Source organism: Pinus tabuliformis, chromosome 7 (assembly GCF_031772625.1).
Source record: "Pinus tabuliformis cultivar Carrire ecotype Pingquan chromosome 7, CPIR1, whole genome shotgun sequence".
In the NCBI taxonomy this organism is placed as follows: Eukaryota; Viridiplantae; Streptophyta; class Pinopsida; order Pinales; family Pinaceae; genus Pinus; species Pinus tabuliformis.
In genome coordinates, this window is record NC_142293.1 from 1,667,112,562 (window position 1) to 1,667,135,070 (window position 22,509).

Consider the following 22,509-nt stretch of genomic DNA (forward strand, 5'->3'; position numbering starts at 1 on the left):
CCTTTTGAGGGTTAAAATTATGTCTATCCCCTCAAATTATTTTTATTTTTGGTTTTTTGGCAAAAAAGGGCAAAAAGTTAACCAGAAAATAGTCAAAAATTAAAATTGAGAGAAAATAAAATTCTCTCCAAGTGGAAAAACGAATTTTTGGAGAAGGTGATTATTCTCAAGAAAGAATTAAATTTGACAAACTCAATTCCAAGGCAGAAAAACCCATAAAAAATTTGATAGGGCCAGAAAAGAAATATTTTTAGAGATGATGGCTGGAAAATTAGTAGGTGCTGGGTCCCAGCACTCTCTTCTTAGTCGTTTTTGCTTGTCTCTTATTTTATTACTATCTTTATGTTTATTATTAATATATATATATATATAGATATATATATATATATATATATATATATATATTTATTTCTTTTTATTTTTATTTATTTATTTTATTGGTTTTTATCAATGTTGTTAAAAGCGCGAGCGGGATTAAATCGGCGCCGGGAATGAAGCGGAAAAAATCGGAAAAAGCGGGAAAAAAGCGGAAAAAAGCGGGAAAAAAGCGTTTGGTACAAAAATATTCTTTTTTTTTTCATTTTTTTTCAATTTTTTTAATATCTAAACCATCTACAACATAAAATAAATACATTGACACATAAATATGATAAGAAAACTAATATATAAGATGTTTAATATCATTTCTAGCGCTAAAATCACACATAACATTGAATCATGTCTTGAATAGTAAGTCCTGAGTCCTGACTCCTGAGTCCCAGCTCAGCCTCAAAATATCAACAAAAAATATGATAATGTATCTCATCATGTCATAATGTCATAGACTCATATACAATAAAATGAAAGTCTAATCCTATTGATTTCCTCTGCCCCTCTTGCGAGAAAATGTCACAGCTTTCTCTTTCCCTCTAGATGTAGATGTTGGTGCCTGTGCTGGTGGAAATGGCAATGGAGTCTGATGTGCTCTAGAAGCTGAAGAACTAGAAGTATGAGCTACAGGAGGTAGACCACGTCCTCTACTGGTCCTAGTGGTAGCCCGGGTAGGCGGTGTCACCTCCTCCTCCTGCTCCTCCTCCTCCTCCACCTGCTCCTCCTCCTCCTCCTCCTCCCCCTCATCCTGCACTAACCAATCATCAGTAGAATCCATGAGAGGCCTCTCGGCCTCAACCCTCCATGCAGCAGTGGTGTCAATCCCATCCAATGAGATGGCATCCACATCAGGTGTCCTCTCAAGTTGCCTCACCCACAATCGAAGATTGTAGTAGACGTAGACCATGTCATTAAGTCGCTGGGACTCCAACCTGTACAAAGATCATGAAATAATAATTAATAAATCCAAATTTTCATTATAAATCGTGCTGCCACGGACCCCCGAGCTTTTTTACGAAAAAAGTGCGCTTTTTTTTCGAAAAAAGCGGCAAAAAATTTTTAGGCGCTTTTTTCCCATAAAAAGCGCGATTAAATCGGCTTAGGGAAAAAAGCGCGCTTTTAACAACACTGGTTTTTATCAATTAAAAATTTTAATGTTACTTAATTTTTATTTCCCGTTCTTGTTTATTTATCAAGAACCCATTATTATATTTATATAGTCTTACATTATAAGGTAATGTCCGTTATTACTATATAATTCCCTTTCATCTAACTAATAATTCCTGTTTTAATTATTTTTATAATTTGATGTTATTTTTATTTTTATTATTTGTATTGTTATTTTTATTTTTTAATCCTTTTCTTTTCATAATTTTTATTTACTGGAATTATTTTACATATTTTTCTATTTATTTAATTAATTAATTTTATTTTTATTTTTTTTGTTCTTTATTATTTATTTATTTGATTATTTGATTTATTTATTTTGTTTTCTCTTGTTCTAAATTATTTTTTTATTAATACTAACTAAATAACCCATTAATATTTTACATAACCCATTAATATATTTACAATATAAGGGATGGTCAGGTATATAACTTCTTTTAGTTTTAAGTATTAAATAATGATACCAATTATAATTATTTTATTCGTTTTTAATTTTTATTTTATTTATTTATGTTTTGTTGTTATCTTTATTATTTATTTATTTGATTTTTTCTAACTAAATATCCCTTTAATATATTTTCATAACCCTTAATATATTTACAATATAAGGGATGGTCCGTCAGATAACTACTTTCCTTTTAGTTTTAATTATTAAATAAAAATAACAATTATATTTATTTTATATATATATATATATATATATATATATGATTTTACACCTAATGTAACTAAATTTTACACCTAATATAACCCATTAATATATTTACAATATAAGGAATGGTTAGGTATATAACTTCTTTTAGTTTCAGGTATTAAATAATGATACCAATTATAATTATTTTATTCGTTTTTAATTTATATTTTTATTTATTTACTGTTGTTTTTATCTTTATTATTTATTTAATTGATTTTTTCTAACTAAATATCCCTTTAATATATTTTCATAACCCTTAATATATTTAAAATATAAGGGATGATCCGTTAGATAACTACTTTCCTTTTAGTTTTAATTATTAAATAAAAATAACATTATAATTATTATTATTATTATTATATATATATATATAATTTTTACACCTAATATAACTAAATTTGACCGTGGTCCTATGTCAATTTTTTTTTTTTTTTTTTTTTTTTTTAGCCCAGCTAACCGTTGGTGGCTCTGCTCTAACTATTTAACATGCTAAGCTCGATCTGTTTTTTCAACTTGTCCTGACGATGAATCACACTGGTTGGTTCGAAACGCGTCGACAAATGTTTTCTCATGTGATTTTCGCCGAAAAATCTATCGTAAACTTGTTATGGATCACAGAAGCCTCAACTCTACAAAAGAAATATTTTTTCAAGAAAATTAATGTTTCCGGTCTAGTTGGTTGAAGAAAATTCATGGTTCAAAATGAAATTAGCTTTTCAAGGTCCTCCATCAAGGGAAAAAACATTTTTTGCGGAAAAACTGGACTTACAAGCCGAGATGGTTATGTCAAAAAGTGATTTTTTGAGGAAAAAATTTGAAAATAAGATTTTTTGGACCATGAAAAAAGGGGTTAATTATGGACCTCGACTTTCTTCATCCAGATCAAGGGACAGGATATAATTTTTCCATTGGATCAAACATCTAGCAGCGGTTATTCTCTAGGATCAAGTCAAAATTGTTCAAATCCTTGGACCTAGCCATTTTCCACATGGAGGGGGGGGCCTAGATCTCTCTATTTTCTATAAATTGAGCCTCAGACTCTTCATTGTAACATCATTGATCTTTGGATCACTATACTCTGGGTATTGGCTCAAGAAGCTATCTATTTTGGTAATAAAACAAAAGTCTTTGGGGTTACTACTGTGGTGTTTTTCTTCCATGGATATGGTAATATTGTTTCACTGAGCTTTTAATTTCTACCTATGTTTATATTCATTATGTTTATATGCCTTTACAGAATTATCAGCATATAGTTATCTTTCACTATTGATTGGATCTGACTAATGCTTTAGGATTGGACATGGCTAGTCGTTTTCAATTAAACTACTAGGACTTTCGTCCATTGTATTTTTCTTATCTCATGTGGATCCAATGAAATTCCTTTAATTTGTGTAGAAAACATTTGATTGAAATAGATCTCAAGAATGAGGGGATGTTTTCAGCTAAACCATCCCACTCTTCAGCATTGAAGTGGAAGAACACACTCTATTTTCCTTAAAGATTTATCTAACAATTTTTATTGCAAGATTTCTAGATCTGGGGCTTGAGGAAAATCATCTATTTTTATTTACTCATCTAAATTAAAGAATTAAAAATGAAGAATTTGCTATTTAAAGAGATATAAGACTTGTAAATTACTTGTAAATATCTTTCTATTGGTTTCATTGTAAATTTGTAGATAAATTTGTTCATAAATCTAATATTTGTTTATAACCCTTTTATACTTTTTTTTGAATCGTGTATATATTATTTTTGGGGTTTTAACATTGTTTTGCAGGTAGGGTTTGACTAGTGGAGCGATTTATTTGGAGGCCAAACCCTCCTTTTTTCCATAGCGGTTAGGGTTTCATTCATTGAAATTAAATTCTGAGGATCGTCCATGATTTGATATTCACCCTATGAGTGACATCAGTTAGAGATTTATTAAACTAAGGTATTACAGACTCATGTGCTGGTGTGTGTTCTGTGTTATTGAAACAATGGATCAATCAGACTGCCAATACACAGACAGTAAAATGGAAAGACAGCAGAGAAATACAACAAGCAACACAAAGACACAAGCAATTTTAATAAGGAGTTCACCCTATTCTCCAAGGCTACATCTCCGGTCCAGCTTTTAGTGGTCGCCTTGTTTTATTGTGTCTTTAAGCAGAGAAATTACAATACAAGGACTCAATGTGAGTTCATCTGAGGCAGGTTTTGCTTGCCATGGTGGTTCTTGGACTCCCCAAGCCACTGGAGTACACAAACTCTTCTTCTTCCTACCAGCTCTATGACCTTCTCGTCGACAATGGAAAGAGCCAATTGTGACGCTCAGTCCAGAAAAATTCCTCTACGGGATGGCTTGAGTCTTCAAGCTCTCTAGTGCTCGATGTTGCTACTGGTCAGCTCGGCCCTCTGTCTCTTCTGCTCTGCTTTACTGTTCTATGTGTTCATTCCTCCTCTCAAGGTTCACTGTTCTTCTTCGTCTCTCGACTTCGATTAACTCAACTTTCAGCTGACTGTCTTCTTCCTTTGTTCATGGCTTTAGCCATTCGAACCCTATGCCTGTTCAGTTCCTCTTCCGCCTGTTGATTCACCTTCTGCAGCTGCGCTTGGAGTTCCCTGTTCGGCGTCATCATGAACACTCAGGGAGTGACCACTTGTCCTCCTCTAAATGGCGCCAGCATGCTTCGTCAGTTCGTTTCTTCAGTTACGTCGTGGATAAAGTCTTTCTCCACCGTGGCGGTCAAACGAATTCCAGATCCCTTTAGAACGCAGCTTAATTCCCTGTCGGTTCCGCTTCCTCCATCGGGCACGATCTCACCCGTCCAATCTGGGCCCTCCAGATCCGACGCCATATGCACGTTTCGCGCAGTTGACTTGCTTGATCAATAGCACGCAATCAACAGCGGTTTTCTCTCACCTCTGCCTGCCACGCGTCAATCGATGTATGGAATCGCTCCGCTCTCGTCCAAAACCTCTTACCTTTTAACAGCGCCCCAATCAAAACTATCAGTTTCCAGAGCGCGGGTCCTGCTGTTGCATTTAGCGCTTTTCCTTTTTCAACCCGCAGTCCTCCAGTTCCCCCACGCGACCGAGTGCTCGGGCTTTTCCTTCACGGCCCTGTTCGCCTAGCGATGCGCGATTACATCGAATTCCACCTCTTTTTCCCATTCCATGGCTCCCAAGGGCCACTTTGGCCTCCTGCGCCGTCTCCATGGGCCTCGGTCAGCGCGCTTTGACCGGGGTCCTCATCATTCCACATTGGCTGCCATTACCACTGGTTCAGGATGTCTTTGATCGCTATTTTGGATTCCTTTAGAGATTTGTTCAACCTAATACAATCATGGTTCTTTGACAGTCTTCTATGGATCCAATTCGGATCACGGCCTTCCCACTGAAAAAGCTTTTGGACCACCAAAAGTTGGTTTTCAAGCATCAACTAAGTGAGGGTATTGCTTCTTCACTTGTCCAATCTCAATCCACTTTGCCAATGGAAACCCTTGACCAATTCTTCTTATATGTTCTTCAATAGTTCAGCAAAGAGAGAGAGATAGTATGTTTACAACAGAAGTCAATACTTTGACTTATCTAGATAAGAGCATAGATCATCTCTAAAAAGATGATACATGAGATCAATTGAAGACATGTTGCTTCAATTGATTCTCCAAGGTGACTCCTTCACCTATCGTTGTGCTGCATTTCATCATCATGTTGCACCTCACCGTGCTGCACCATGCTACACCCATCATCACTATGTTGCATCTCATCATGTTTCATTAATCATGACTGTACCCAACACTGTACTGCATTATGTGCCATTGCTGCACCATGTTGCCATACTGACCTATGTGTTGGCTGCACCTTGCTTGCTTGTTGTCCCTTGCTTGCTTGTTGTCCCTAGCATGCTTGTAGTCCTTAGCATGCTTGTTGTACCTAGCATGCTTGTTGTTGCATGCTAGTCGTCCCTTGCACGCTGCTCTCCTTCGGAGACAGGTGCTCTGGCTGAAACCCCGGATAAACACTCCGGCAGTTCCGGCTATTCCCGGTACTTCCGGCTTCTGCCCTCTGCATCATCTTTCCTGGCAGTTCCGATTGTTCTCGGCAGTTCCGGCTTCTACCCTCTGCGTCAGCTTTCTCAGTTGTTTTGGCAGTTCCCAACAATTCTGGTTGTTCCCGGCAGTTCCGGCTTCTGCCCTCTGCGTCAGCATCCCGGCAGTTCCAGTTGTTCCAGGCAGTTCTGGCTTCTGCCCTCTACGTCAGCTTTCCCGGCAGTTCCGGCTTCTGCCCTCTAGATTAGAGCAATGTTATCCCTTAGGATCTCTCCTCCTACTAAAACCCAAAGACAAGTAGAGAGGTAGAGATCCCAAGTGTGTTGAAATGACTTGAAGGCCACCTCTATTTATACTAAAACATTGAGCACAAGTGGGGTTTATTTGGTTGCTGGCCGACCTTGATGAATTGTTCCATGACACAAATAAATTCATATCTCCATGAATACTTATTGGAATCGGATGATCTTTAGATCAATCCTACACCTCTTGATGAGAGGGATCCAAGAAAAATATCAGATTCCATTAATAAGATGACCCACATGGAGTTTGGCCCTAGTTGCCAATTTTAACAATATATCACTACCTTGAGCTTGAATTCATATCTTTGGCTAGTTTTGGCAATTGGAATTTGTTTTAAAAGTTTATCTAATTGACCCAAGGAAGGTATAGTTGCTTGTACTATGCAAGAAATGTTGATTTTGAGCAAAACAAGTGGATGTACAAAGATTTTGCAGGTTTGTAATAGCAATTTACAGTGGCAATTTCACATGGTAAGTGAAACCCTTCCAAGGGGGTTTTGAGCTTAAAGGTATATCTCATCAAACCCTTCCTTTTTACTCACTTCTTAGATTTATATGAAGGTTATTTGAAGTGAAAAATCAATTTCCAGCTCGCTGGAAATAAAAATATGCAATAATAGAAATCTGCATTTTGACCCTAGTGGGAATGTGACCCCTCAAACTGAGTAGTAAATTCCAGATTTAAATATATATATCTTATCACTTAGTGCTTTGAAGTGCTTGGAGGTTTATTTGGTTCAAAATTTAATACCCTAACACTTCCAACCCATAGCCACATCTTTCTTGATCATTTTAGGGGTTGGGGGTGACCCCAAAGTAGGTTGTAGCACGTTGGTTTCTGCATTTTTTTGTAGATTTGCAGGTCTTAAGGTTTAGAGCAGCAAGCCATATCTTCATTTCCAGCAACATACAAAGCGTAATATCAAGGTATTTGATCCTAAGGGCCGCTCAAATCTTGTGCTTTTTCAAGGCTTATTCTTTCACTTATTGAGTGTTTTCTTTGTTGGTCTGCATCATTTTCAGGTTAGCAAGTTTCCTAAACTAACTCCTACACTCCATCACCCAATAAGAATTATAAGATACTAGTCTATTAATCTTACAGTGAAGAGTTTTGTGATTGTAGGGAAGCCTCTCATGGCTTTATCCCTAAAGAGTGGGGACTAGTGCCAATGTCACAATGGGCAGTTGTCCTATGTGGTGCCACCATAGCATCTTGTCTTTCCTTAACAAGACTGCTAATGTAGTCGGTTACAGCCCTCAACTTGTCATTTACTATCTGTAGTAGACAATACAACAAGAATGAATGAGATGATCCTCCTAATGGGATTTGGTCAAGGCGCTTCACATTAAGTTTGCTACTTGTGTCATAAAACATTCCTCATCAAGAGAGCTAAACATCTTTAGTCGAGGTAACCAAATAAGGTGGAGAGGGAGCCTCGTGAGTCTCAATAGAGGTAACAAAACCTCCCTTTGATATCATAATAAATGGGACATTTAAAGATGAGGTGCTCGTTCGACCCGGTATCCTATGACTGATATAGCTAGCAAGTCATCTTGAGGTGTGCAATATTGATGCAAGAGCATCTTACCAATCAAACTCATGATTGACCTTCATAGGTCATGTTAGTTTGTAAAGAACAGGGAGCTTTAGTTGAGGTGACAGTGGGTTATTGCTCCATTGTTGCCACTTGACCTAGTAGTTTTTCTATAGGACCACCTCCTAGGACACTTGCTAGATTGAGCGGTAAGATTTTGGCATTGTTGTCGGGCACACGAGATGTGTGTCTTGTTCCCCATATGACAATATTGACATATCATTCTTGGCGGCTTTGTTGGAAGAAAGAAACTCTAGTTCTTCATTGAGCTTTAAAGGTTAATGCTTGTAGGGTGAAGCAAGCATCTATCAAGGCACTTAGATTCACCCTAGCGACTCCATTTTTGTTTTATACGCAAAATCATGAAAAATGGTTGATTATGAGAAGGAAAGTATCCATGACATTAGCCCTGAAGATGTCCAAAGCTTACGGGAAAGATTTGATTTGTGGGCAGAGCTTTGTGACCATCTGATAGAGCATGAGAACGAAGACTTCATACTCAATTTCTATAACAAGAGCAGGTTAAACCTCCACAGCCTACAACAAGAGTATGAAGAAAGCCCTACAGATGATCTATATCGGAGCTTTCCTATTATACTAGGGCATTCAATTCCTTGTGTCACAAGATCAAAGAAAAATATGGCTCATTACCCGATGAGGATTTGGATGACCAAGAAAGTGAGGAAGCTATGGAGGAGTTGCCGATTGCAAATTTGGAAATTAACAATGACAAACCTAGAAACATCTCCTTTGCGAATGAAGATGAGGACCTAGACCCTGAAAGTCTCCAAGTATTGCAAGAAAGGATGGTGGAGTATGAAGAGGCTTACAAGAAGCTTATGATTAAGTTATTAACATATAACTCCAAAGATGTTTTCTCCCATTTATATGAACAATCAGAGAGGCTCTATATTATGAAATGTGAATAAAACAAAAATCCCTCGAAGGATATTTTCCTTGAAGTATTCTATCAAACTCATGTAGTGGAGACCTTAGGTAGTATTCTTCGAGAAAAGAGGAAAGAGGAAGAGTCCTCCCCACCTAACAAAGAAGAGGATGATTTGTAGCTTAGCCAACATCAAATATATAGCGAAGAATGGGATAACGCCAAGGAGGGTCATGATCATCAAATGGATGAGGAATCTATTGGTGATTTTTGGGTTGATGATTGGGGAATCAAGTATGATTATAAATATGAATGCCCCATAGTATCTCAAATCCATAAGAATGAACCCAAGGAAGAAGAAAATGCTCCACCACTTTTGATTGACAATGTTGAAGCCCCTCCTAATGATTGGAGAGGTTTCTTCTTTATGTCAATAATTCGGTCAAAGAGGAGCTTTCCACTATTGTGGATAATTCCAATAGCCCTCGTGCGAAAGGGATTAAGGAAGATGCTTCCTTTAGCCATGCCACCCATAAAGGGTTTTTCTTCATGTTTGAGTAGTCCTCCCCTTGTTGTGCTCCTAGCCCATAAATAAATGTTTGTGATGAGATTCATTCCCCTAGTTTTGATGAAGAGCTAGTTTCCCCTATGAAAACTGAAGAATCATGGTTTTTCCCCAAGTACAATGATGGTTCCACCTCTTGTTTTCCCAATAACCAAGATAATATCATCCTAAATGTGTCTGAGTCATTCACTCCTTCTCACCCTGAGGGTGATAGGCCTGAGATTGTTCTTCATCCAAGGTTCATGTACTTGATCATTGACATTTCCATCTATTGGTTAGAGGAACAAATTCAGTCCTCTCAATTGGTGTCTTTCCCTTATTCCAAGGTTCCTTTCTATGACCTATGGGTCTCTTATTTTCCCACCTTCCGCCCTCATAATCGCTCATATTATTCTTCCCATTTGTGTTTTTGGATCTGTTGCGTAAATATTCATAGAAGCACGTGTTCTCATACTGATCAATTAACATGTTGGTTGCATTGGATTTGGATCTATGATTACACTTAGCAATAGCACTTGCATAATATGATATGCATACTATAGTAGGACGCATTGCATATTGATTTTTCGCATTAGAACTAATGTCATCTAATATTATCATGCTAGATTAGATGCATTTAGATTAGAATTTCATTTAACAATAAACTTTATTTCTTGTTAATTTTTATCGCCTAATATAAGCATGGGCAATCATGAGACGCCGCAAAAACATGTTGTCCCATGTGCGTGAATCTTTGATGTGCAGGTAACAAGCATGCAGTCCCAAGAGATTGTTGGAGTTCTCATGATCTCCCAGTTCGAGTATGTTTGTGCACTCTTCTCGGAGATCATGTCCCAGTTGGAGTCAGATGTTACCAACCACCTAAGGGTGATATCCATAGGAGAAAAATTTTCTCCTAGATGGTCCTCAGCAGGAAGCTAGCAGCACCTTGCAGCCACCAGAAAGCTCGATATGCCACTATCTCTGTTGCCTAAGCCAGCCATATGCTCCCCCGCCCATCTGTTATGATCGTATGTTTGAAGGTCGGCCTTCCAACCCTGAAGGGATGGCTTTTCATTGTGTAGTTAGGTATTTTTGTTTACTTATCATGAACACTTTTGGGCATGGATTAGTGGGGGGGATTCAGCGAAAAGAGAGAGCTTGGTTTGTACTCTTGTCTCCTCTGTCTAATTTGATGGTTAACCTTGTATCATAGTCCCATGGGATCCAGGTCCACATTTCTCCATTGGGTTCACAAGGAGTTGGCCTCCAACTCCCCTCGTCCATGCCTTGCGTCGAGCCTGGAACAATGCCCCAAAGGTTGATGCAGCTAAAAAGAAAGGAAAAAGCATAATTTGGCCACTCTCAACAGGTAATGTACCATAAAATGAAAAATATGGTCGGGACATACAAATTTACCATGTGGGAAAAACCCAACATGATCTCTACCTCTATAAGTATGGCCATCACCCTGGTTCCTAGGGCCCCTTATATCAACTCCTTTCATCATTAAGGAACCCATGATTGTCCCAACCTCTGGTGAGCAATGAACTGCCCCACCTTAAGGAATTATTCATTGCTATATCTTGCAGATTATGCTCTCTTCTCCTGGAGCCCTGAGGAGGTATAAAAAGAAAAATTAATAAATGGCAAAAGGCACATGAAGAAGGGTGAAAAAACAAAGGTCAGGGTAACTCTATTGATTTTTGTAGCATCGGATGTGCTCTAGCCTTGAAACTTTGCAGAGAGGCTAACACACATGCATTCTCTAAGACCCAGAAATCGTTTGGGAAAATTCAACCTAGAGATGGTTTAATTAAAACAATTCATCATTTTTAATGTATTCCTAAGTCTAAACTTAGGAAATGTGATTAATTAAAGGGTATTAATTAAATCTGGTGTGAACCTTCTAGATAAAGACAAGGATCAACTCCCAGTTAATCTTAGCCCTTGATTATGTTTTAATCTTGGCCGATGGTGCTCCAACGAGAGATTATAAGAAGGACCTTGATGGGCACTTGGAGAACACACCGAGATAGTGAGATATAGAGATCGAATTTCTCAAAAGTAGCAATGTTGAGTTGTCGGAGAGAGACCGAGTGATATTCTTGTAGTGAGGGGCAAGAATAGTAGACCAGCGGAGATTTTTCCAATCCCAGTGAGTGCAATGCAGTGAAGGCACTGAGAGGTCCAGAGAGGCAGCGCAGTGCTTGAGAGGGAGTCCACAATTTTGTTGAGGAGCAGTCGAGATCCAATGCCAGAAGTCGCGGTGTGAGTCCGGAAGGCCAAGGAGTCGAGTTTCTGGAGGGCAAAAGATCAAAAGGGGGTGACACAATCCCTTTAGCTATGACGCAGTGATTGTGTGAGCCCACGTAGAGACTGCGTAGGGCAGCTCATCCAGAGCCCGGCTCAGTGTCAGATCTCCAGTGACAGTGTGAGATATTTTCTCACTACCTCTTTTCCAGTTTATTCTCTGTATCAGATAGCCAGTTTGGGCATCCAATGATTTGTACTCAGATTACTACTGCATAATAATAAAACCCTCAACTGTTGCACCGGTTTTCCCAAGTTGGGTTTTTCCAAGGACATTGGTCCAAAAAAAATGGTGTAATTGTGTGTGTGTTTATTTCTCTCCTGTGCAGTATTTTGTTTCCACAGTATTTTATGTTGTGAAGGCTGCAATAGATTTTATTTCAATGTTTACTGTTTAACACTGTGAATAACTTGATTCATAAATTAACAAGTGGGAGAAATTTAATCAATTGCTGCAGTGGGATTCGGCGTCACCAAATTTTCACAAACTCATGTACCACGATTGCTTTATATACCCAAGTATGAGCTTCCCCTATCATAGCTACCCTTGTATTGTGGCATGCAACTTGGAGGCTTCCCCTAATGCCCCACTTTGTTCCATCATTATATCACATACCAGATGCCATTTGATGGATGTACCATGGAAATGTCACTCCCCTTAAAGGCCAAAACCACCTAATACGATCCTTGGTTAACCTTCTTCTTCAACTTGGAGACACTTGTACATTCTAAAGCCCATTATGGAAGGGCATCCCACTATGAAGTGTCCACTTGGTTCCATGATTTGTAAGCTCATTTACTCAATTGCACTAATGATTTGTTATACTTTACGGTGAGGAGACACGCTAGACCTTATATAGGATTGCAGGTGGGTCTTCATCTTGGGTTTGGTCTCCCTATACGAGGTCGAAGCCCTCCAAATGGTCATATTGGCATTTGTAGGGTGATCGTTGAGAGCCATCGGCCTCCACCATAGCAGAGAGTAGCTTGCCACATCATGAGATCCTTCAGTTCCACTCATTACTTGCTTGTGTCCATTATTTGACGATGATGATGCACCTGGACCACCTTGCCTAGTCGGCTACACTCTTCCACCACACACTTGGCAGCTGATCCAGGGCCTAGATGAGGATGTGTCTCACCATGGGAGACAAAGGGAGGGCTTGCATCATTCTTCCAACCCTTATAGATGGGATACAAGCTTGTTCGATCCATTTGGAGACCCATGAGGATGTTTTTGTGCCCCCACAGCCACTTGGAGGCACCACAGGTCATTTGCTTGGATATCAAGGGGCCACCCCCTTTATCACTATGTTTGGAGCTCATCCATTCATTTTGGCACACATTGGACTCCACTAGGCCTCTTCAATGGCCCTTCGACCTATTGTATCTATCATTTTTCCCTCTTGAGAGGCTTATTTTTGTATTATGGAGCTATCTTGGTGGGCTTGTCACCAAGTAATGTTATTTTTGCACATTATTTTATTAGTTGGGGCATCATTAGGCCTAATTAGGCAAATCGAACCCTTAGAGGATGATATATATTGATGTGATGATCATTTCATTTGATGATCACTTGGAAGGATCTTTATCTCTTCTTGAGAATTTCGCTATAGCTATTAGAGTACGAATTGGATATCTTTCATGCATTTTGATGTTTGGAAATCTTTTCTTGGTCTTGGAACTTCAATTTCAATCTCTCTTGATGATTGGATGATTTCGCTAGACTCGTAAGTGCCTTTATCATGATCTATCTCTTTATTAATGTCACATGTATAATGCATGAAAATTTTTGCTCATGAAACTGGAGTTGTTGCGCCAATAGAAATGTGAATCTGTTAAATCTTGACTTTGTGAGAGTTTTCATATGTTTCATGTTTGGTATAGTGAATGAATGTCCTAGGGGTATATGATCTTCATAATTTCCTTGATAATTCATCAATTGTAGCATCATATAAGTATAAATTTTCCTAGTAATCTAATTGTTTCCTTTAGGGCTATGCGAAGTTGTTGGTGAACTCCTTGATTGAGTAAAAGAAACTCTAAAAATTGAAAGCTCATTGACTCCATTCTCCCAATAAGCTAGGCACTGGTCTAGTCCTTGGTGGTCACCAAAACGAAGATCCTTTTGACCTCCCTTTCTCTTTTTCTAAGGCTTAAACGTAGGGTCTCCTAGGGCATCACACAAAATCAATTGTAGCCATCCAAAATTGATGAAATTTGGTCTAGAACTGTGTTGGTCCTCCATTTTTGAGAGGTCCTCCATTTTTTAGAGGTCCTCCATTTTTGAAGCCATTCCGGCAGTTGAATCTCAATTTTTGCCAAGCCCTAGCTCGAAGACCATTTCTCCCTAGGTTTCCTTTGGTTAGTTGCTTCAACAAAGATCATTGCATTAAAGTCTGAAGCCAAATCTAATCCCTTTGATCCTTTTCTTCTCCCTCACTTGGTCAAGACCCTTTGCTTAAAATTTCATCCTAAACCCTTGACCTCGTTCGGACCCACTAGGGTTTCTTTGTTGTCACGCAACCTTGTCACTCCATTTCCACAAGAATTACTTAGAGAACCCTATTCTCCTAGGATTTTTAGGTCTAGGGTACTTCATATCAAGAAATACTCCTCGACCCTAGGTCTAGGTTTCCCTCTAGCCCTTCTTGGAGAGCAATACATCTTGCTTCTAAAGTAAGCATCCCCTATCATTAGAGTCTCTCCCTCGAATAGGCTCTTGAAATCACTACCTCCACACCATTGATATATTAATCTTAGTGATTTCCATTAAACCGGGACTCCTCCCATTGGCGAAAGTTCGTAAAGAGCAGGGAGCTTTAGCTGAGGTGACAATGGGCTATTGCTCCATTGTTGCCACTTGACCTAGTAGTTGCCCTATAAGAACCCCTCTTAAGACCCCTGCTAGATTAAGCAGTAACAAGCTTGATGTCCATCTCAAACACTGCACTTAGGGCTCTCTGTAGCAGTCACCTAACAACCCTCCTTACTATACTTGGACTCCCATACATTGTCCCAAATCTAGACTCCAATCCTGCACTGCTTCCATCTTCAGATCTGCCCTATTTTCAGTCGGCTCCTTGACTAATCTTGGGCCCACAGAACTATCCTCTCCTAGGTTTCTTCAAGTTGTCAAATACTCTGCCATCATACTAGTGGATTGACCCTCAAACCACAGATCTAGGGCACACTTCATATTGATGCTTCAAACCCTGAAGCAGACCTCCAAACTATAATGTCTTCTGCTCACCTCAAGGTTGCTTTCATACTTTTGTCCCTCCACATCTCGGTCCACTGAACTGTACATAACTCTCTTAGTCTGCAGCCCTTCCTCCAAGACCTCTAGGGGTCACAGTCCATTGTTTATGCACAGATCTAAACACTAGGGGATAGATTTGATTGGGAAAACCTTGCACAGAAGTTACAGCCCTAAACTAGGGCTTCAGATCTGTTGTTCTAGAACTTAATAACATCTACTTCATCAATCACTTCCTTCCTTGCACTATCAACCCTAATCTCTGTCCTTGTAAAGTTATTTGCGGTCTACAATGTCAGACTTAACGAGAGTACCTTTAAGAATATTTTGTGCACTGAAGGCAGCCAAAACTAGGGCTCACAAAACTCTGTCCAAATGCTTTCAACAGTCCTCATAGGTCTACAACAGTCCTCCAACTTAGCAAGACTCTTCTCACTGTTTTTGCAATCCTTCTACCTTACTTTCCATGCTACACAGACCCAAACACTTCAACTCATGCATAGGTCTGCAACCTCCAAAGACAAGTCTAAATCCAAGGGTTTTAGGCCTCTTCTCTTTTCACGCTGAGGAGGAAACATCTAGCTGCATATTTTCCTTAGCTTCTAGGCCTCTTTACCAAATCTTAGGACCTGCGGCCCCTTTCTTCACAGATTTGTCCATGTCACAGAGGTTCTAGGCCAGATTTGACCTTCTTCTGGCCCTTTCACACAGGTAGCAAGATTACAAGGGTTGCAGCTCACTTTTGTAGCAGAGACTAGACCTTAAGACCTCCTAAACCATGTCATATTTCGGCCTGCGGCTCCTCCTTCGACCAGCAAGAAACCCTTTCCTTCTAGGCTGCCAAAACCCTTCGGAATCTCCACAAACTCGCTAAGGATTATCCCTCTGCTTCTCTGTGGTTTCTTGAGCTCCCTTCTTGAGAAGTCTCGCACTAGGATATCCTCCTTTAGCAGCCCTACACAACCCTCAAACTAGGGCACCTTTAGGGCTACATCTCTAGCATCTTTGTTCATGTGAGCTCCCTCTCACTTGTTGCTTTTAGCCTTTCGTAGGCCTCCTTTATATAGTTTCTCCTAAGCCTCTTAGGAACCCACTAGAACTTTGGGGTTTTAGTCCTCTTAGACTTAGGATTTAATTTTTCTTTTAATTTTCTTTCTAGAACTTTAAACCCCATCAGGGTATAAAACCTTTTCACTTGGCTTCTTTGCCCACAAGCCTCTTTTGTGACCAAACTCACACAAACCCATCTCACTAGGCTTGTGGAGTACCTCCCAAGCTACACGATTCAACATTTGGTACCAAACTGGTATGAACCAACCAGTTCCATCATAACCCAGTCGGGTCATTGACACCATGCACGTGCGCGAGCACAGACACACACAAAGCACTTAGGGTGGTTGTGAGTGGGATTTTGGGAAACTGGGGGTTGTTTGCCTCGAAAAACAACCCCTGCAAACTTATAAAGTCATACCCCGGCTCCCATTTGCCTCACACAGCTTATTTGGAGTTAAGGGGGGTTGATCCCAATACAGATCTAGAAATGCTAGTGGAACTAGAACCAATAGCTAAATCAAGCAAAGGCAAACAAGCAGACAACCAATGGGAAGCACTAGTAGTGCAACTCGACCAATTCATGCTTTTGTTAGGTCTATTTTTTCTGCTATTAGCCTCACACTACTACTACTGAGGTTGTAGAGGAGTCAGAGGAGTCCTCAGACTTTGAACCAAATGATGCTTATGTAGCCCTTGTTGATGATCCCGTGTCTAGTAGCGGTGATGAGTTTGATGAAGACTGATCATGTTGATCACTAATACATGGACTTGTAGTGGACCTGTGGCCCAGTCCCAGTTGCTTGTAGCATTGTTTTTGGACTCTAGAGACCATTTAGAGCCTCATTGATGATGTATTTTGTGGCTGATATATATTGCACTCAACGCCATTTTGATATATTCACCCTTACATGGTATATAGATGAGAAAACTTTGCATATTTTGTCTCTAATGGTTTGGAATCATGGTTTTAAATCTTAAAAAAAAAAAAAATCATTAAAAATTAATTATTTCATGTAATTTTTTAAAGACTTGTTCATTGAGATCTGACTGGTCCAGTGTTTCCGGTTCCGATTCAAAAACCGATTTAATAGATGGACCGATTCATTTACCAGTTCCAGTTTTTAGAACTATGGTATCACCATTATATCAGTCTAGGGGTTAACGTTTTCCTTTAGCTAGCTTTTTGTTGTAGTTAGAAGCATGTATAAAAGTACAGTCCTTTTTATTGATTTCAACATACTTAATCTAATCATAAAGCTTTTAAACTGTCACGTTTTCAACATATTTAATCAAATCATAAATCTTTTAAACTGTCTGTCATGTTCTTGAGATTAAAACAAGTCTCAATGATTTCTCTAACCAGATAGGATCTTGATAATTTGATAATAGAAATACAAACTAATGGCAGAAACACTGTATCCCTTGATATGGAAGGTAAGAAATTCCCTTGAAGACAGAATATAAGGCATAACTGACACAAAACTTAGAAGTACCAATACAAATTAATATGGAAAAAACAGTCATAGATTCAGAACTTACGAGTGACATCAACATGCTTTATCTCCTTCGGAAAAGAACAGTTATCACACATTCCTGGAACAGCAACAAGTATAATAACTAAGATATATTAGAACAAATTTGGATCAACATCCATATTCTTGTAATTGATTCTCAACTTTATAAGATCATACTCCTTTGTTTGAAACTCAAGTCTGGAAAAACTTTCTTCACCATTGCATTCCTGTAATGACTCCCCAAAGTGACCAAAAAATGCTACGCGGCGGCACCTACTCTTTGACTGCAGAAGAAGTAAATTTGTGAAAAAGTTCAGTAAAGGATGTTCAAGTTATAATATTCCTTTATGATTTTCATTTACAATGTTAACGTTCTTTCACTTAATCTTTTGCTACAGAAGTTTGCCAGTACATTTTGAAAGGCTGTCTTGAAATTGCTAGTGTCATAAAGCAAGAAAGAAAGTGAAAATAAGCTGCATGCAGACTCTCTAAGAAAAATTCCAAAACGTGATTGAAAATTACAAAATTATTCATTAAATCGATAGCAACATGTTCCATACTGATCCTAGGGCATGAATGATTGCTATGACATACCTACCCATTGTAACTGAAGAATTTGTCATCTACAAATACAAAGAACAAACCAAATCTCATCATTTTTTTCAACTCACTTTGCAAACAAAGAAAATCGTTTAAAAAGGTAGGATTCCTACATCAAAATGCAACTTACAAAACCTAAGCTATTTAGATTTGAAATATTCTCCATTTAATGGCTGACAACCATCATTAAGTAATTAGTATGTTGTTTTCCCTAAGTAGAATAAACAACGATGCATGAATGCCTGTTTTTATTAACATGGATCTATGGAATTCAAAAATCACGAAATGCTTTCAAGTTGAATCACTAGGTAGAGTACCTGACAAAAACGAGCAATAGCATAAAGATTTTCCAAGCCAGCATGCTCATAGAAGACCATCGAACTCTGGTACATATAACTGGTAAAGTATTAGCATACTAACTAGATTTTCAGCATCAAAGCCAGCATTACATGGAAATAATAGAACATAAGGACAAAAAGTTCGGATTTCAGAAACCTAATATAGTACCTGTCGAGGAAGATCAGCTGGCCTGAAGTATAGTAAACAATGTGATGGAAGGCCATCACGACCTGCTCGGCCACTTTCCTGCAAATAATAGAATATTATGGAATGGGATTTCCTACTACCGACCATGAAGTAACAAAATCAGTCAAAAGGATGAGAACAAAGTATGGACAAGCGATTATAGATTACCCAGTTACCTGATAATATGTTTCCAATGATTTGCTAAGACTGTGGTGAATGACAAATCTAACTGCATACAATGGAAGAAATGTTAGCTATGGTTTCCATAAGTGCAAAATATTCAACTCTCAGAGATAGTAACCAAACTATATTTTCCCAAATAACGCAAGCAAGAAAGAAATCCCCCATGTATGTAAGGGCCCATTCTAAATATGGAAGAAGTCATTGAATCCTGGAGATGGTTAGAAATGTAGTGACAGAAATAGATCATTCAAATGTAGCTATTTTATGTGTTTATCCTGTTTAGACATCAGAAGTGAGCTTCAAGGATTTTATTTATAATTTCTATCTTGTTATCTACTTTAAGATGGCATGATGTGCTACAGTTTAATGTAGCCCTTGTTAGCCAAAATAGTCATTTCAGGTGATGTTTGTTATTTTTGTATGACTGCCACTATCATTTAAAAACCATGGAACTTGGGAACCACTTTGATGTAAACTTTTTTAACTTGACCGACTGTAGTTCCGCTGTACAGGCATCCAGTTTTCAGTCACAACCAAGGTTGCACGAAACAGGGAAACGGGTACGAGTTTCCGAAACGGGAAGCGATACAAAACGCGACCTCCCCAAATTTTGGAAACGGGGAAACGCGAATATATATATATTAGGAATTTAAGAAATATGTGCAATCATAAAGCATATATGATACATTCTAATTTATTACATTATGATAAAATTGTCAATTGTCAATGCATAGACCATAAGTATCTAAATTTACATCACATTTACTCATGAATAATCACATAATGAAAATAGAAATATCCAAAATCAGCCACGAGAAATTTCTAATTTTTTGTCTCGTGGTTGATTGGGAGTCTCCTCCTACATAGTCGAATGAACTTAGTGCTCTTGATTAAATACAAGTTTCATACCCTAGTACCCTACATTCTCTTGATTATTGGGAGTCTCCCCTGCATAGAGGGCTTTGTTCTCTCGATTAAATACAAGTTCCATACCCTAGTACATGATAAAATCCAATGGAAACATTGAAATCCCCCCAATCCTGAAGTCCTGAAAAACAGATAAGTCTGCTGGATTTTGAGTAAGATCTAAAATTCTACTTTCTCCATATGAAATCCAATGACGGCGAAACCACTCTCAAACATCCTGAGTCATTTCATGGTAATGTTAAAAATTTAAGTAAAAGGATGAAAATGAAAAATAAAGGAGAATATCACTTTTACTTTAAGAATTTAACATTACCATGAACTGCATATCAACACTAGGGCAAACAAATGTAAGAGATCTACATTAGAAAAAAAAAATTAAAAAACAAATGTTTTTTTGGGGGAAACGTGGCCCGTACGGCCACGTTTCCGTTTCGGGAAACGTGGCCGTACGGCCGGAAACGCGTTTCCAGGCCGTACGGTACGGGGAAACGCGTTTCGTTTCGTTTCCCCGGCGAAACGCCCCCTAGGGCCACGTTTCCTGCAACTTAGGTCACAACAATTAGAAACCAAGTTTTCAGTCACAATAATTGGAGGGGAGACCCCAAAAGCCTCAAGAATTTCCCTCTAGCCTTCTTATACCCTTGATTAACTCCCAAGAGATGTTTTAACACAACATGAGGTCTTTAACATAGGTAATAGCTTGCCACCCCTGCATTTTCACACAGATTTTGCAGACTGCCCAACAGGGCAGCAAGCTGAGTTCACTTATAACTCTAAAAACCATGCACTCAATCAGAAAACTAAGAACATATTCAGTTAGAGTATTCTCAATAGACCAAAATCCATAGGTTACATGCTATATATCAAGTGATTTGTCTGCTAATAATTTGTTGTTAGACATCTTCTCCGTTATTAGTGTTTGTTTATAGCAGGGCAGCAAGAAACCATAGAACACCTTCACTCATTTGACTCCATTAAAGGCATTGGTCATATATCCAGATTAGTGGGAAGTATTTGGGGAAGCCTCCCTTGGTTGTTTAGGAGGTGTTGGGCTTAAAGAGTACGGACATGGACTGAGGTGACAGTGGGCCCTTGCCTTAAGTGTGCCAATCCAGTGGGGCAGACGGGACCTTAGCATCACCGCTAATCGAATCAGCAACTTTTCTCGGCGCCATTGCCGGGAAGGTCTTTCAACTTGGTTGTCTACGACATCATTAATTTATTAATGAAGAACTGAACTATTTGGGCAAAAATATGTTTATGTGTATGTGACTCAGATAGAATTTTTGCTTCTGCTATATTTTTTGTGCTGGAAATTTAGCCGTGTATTCATTCAGTTAATAATATTTCATGTAAATAATACTTTAGCTCTAATGCTAAAGGATTAGAAGGTTGGAAAAATTAATAATCCCCTCATGAGTCAATTAATTAAATTTTCTGGTAAAATAAATTAAAATGTTAAAGCCAAAAATTTAATTAATTTAAGTACTAGGAAAAATTAAATTCTCCAACAACATTTAAAATTCGTGGGTTTTAAAGTTTTAATTTTGGGAGGTCCCCGGCCAAGGGAATATTGAAAATTTCAAAATATTTTGGACCCTTGGGCCATAGTAGTTAAGTCAAAGTCAACTTTTTCAGGCAATTAACTCAAAATAATAATTTTTGAATTAATTAAAAGTGAAATTCAAATTTCCTCAAAAAGTAAGTTTATTTCTATGTTGCACGAAACTTCTAGGAACCCGACGTTTCGAGACGTACCCGTACCCGAAACTCCGAAACATAACCGAAACTCAACCATTATGTAATGATCTATGAGAGTTAATATAGACTTGCCTTTCCTTCTAAATTGTCATCTATGGATCTTATCCCCTTTTTTTTCCAAAATAATGTGTTATTCACTTATTTAAAAATTTCTTTTTATATATATAAACATATATGACATTTCATCCAACGTTTCGGTCGGCATTTCCATTTTTGGGAGGTGACGTTTCTAAATGTACCCATTTCAGAAACTCCAAAACGTTTCGGCGCTTCGTGCAACTTAGGTTTATTTCAACGATGATGATTAAAATATCATTTGATCTTCATCAATGGTTGAAATTGCTTTGACGGGGATAAATCCAACAAGTCGTTGGAGAATATTTCTATAAATGAGAAGCCTCTCTCCATTATTTGGATAGGAATTTTCAATTGTGTACTTTCTTTGAGAAAGCTCTTGTAACTTTTTTCTGGTTAATAAAACGCAAAGACTATGGGGTTTCAGACCTTGGTGTTCCTCTTTCAAATTTATGTGGTAATATTGCTCGTAATACTCTGTCGTTTTTATTTCTATTTGCTGACTAATAGCCTTTGAGGGTTGATCTGTGTACAAGTATCTTGGGCAGATTTCTAGGTTTTTAAAACATCATTTTGATTTGATAGAAGTAGTAGGTATCTCTATTTCTTGATGATTTATGATCATTTTTCAATCTCTATTAATCTAACAATCAGATCTAAGTGTGCAGAAGTTATCATTCAGGATTTGGGCATTTAAGGAAGTCCTCA

General features: G+C 38.3%; 1 protein-coding gene across 1 annotated transcript in view; it reads right to left on the reverse strand.

The window, feature by feature from the left end:
• RECQL2 (RECQ helicase L2) overlaps positions 1 to 22,509 on the reverse strand; it is a 280,758-nt gene that overhangs the window by 103,682 nt on the left and 154,567 nt on the right. The window contains exons 11-15 of the mRNA XM_089454855.1: positions 19,032 to 19,084; positions 18,838 to 18,915; positions 18,648 to 18,713; positions 17,948 to 18,014; positions 17,756 to 17,809 (exon numbers count right to left, since the gene is read on the reverse strand). Of these exons, the coding sequence (XP_089310981.1) occupies positions 17,756 to 17,809; positions 17,948 to 18,014; positions 18,648 to 18,713; positions 18,838 to 18,915; positions 19,032 to 19,084 (318 nt within the window). The remainder of the gene's footprint in view (positions 1 to 17,755; positions 17,810 to 17,947; positions 18,015 to 18,647; positions 18,714 to 18,837; positions 18,916 to 19,031; positions 19,085 to 22,509) is intronic.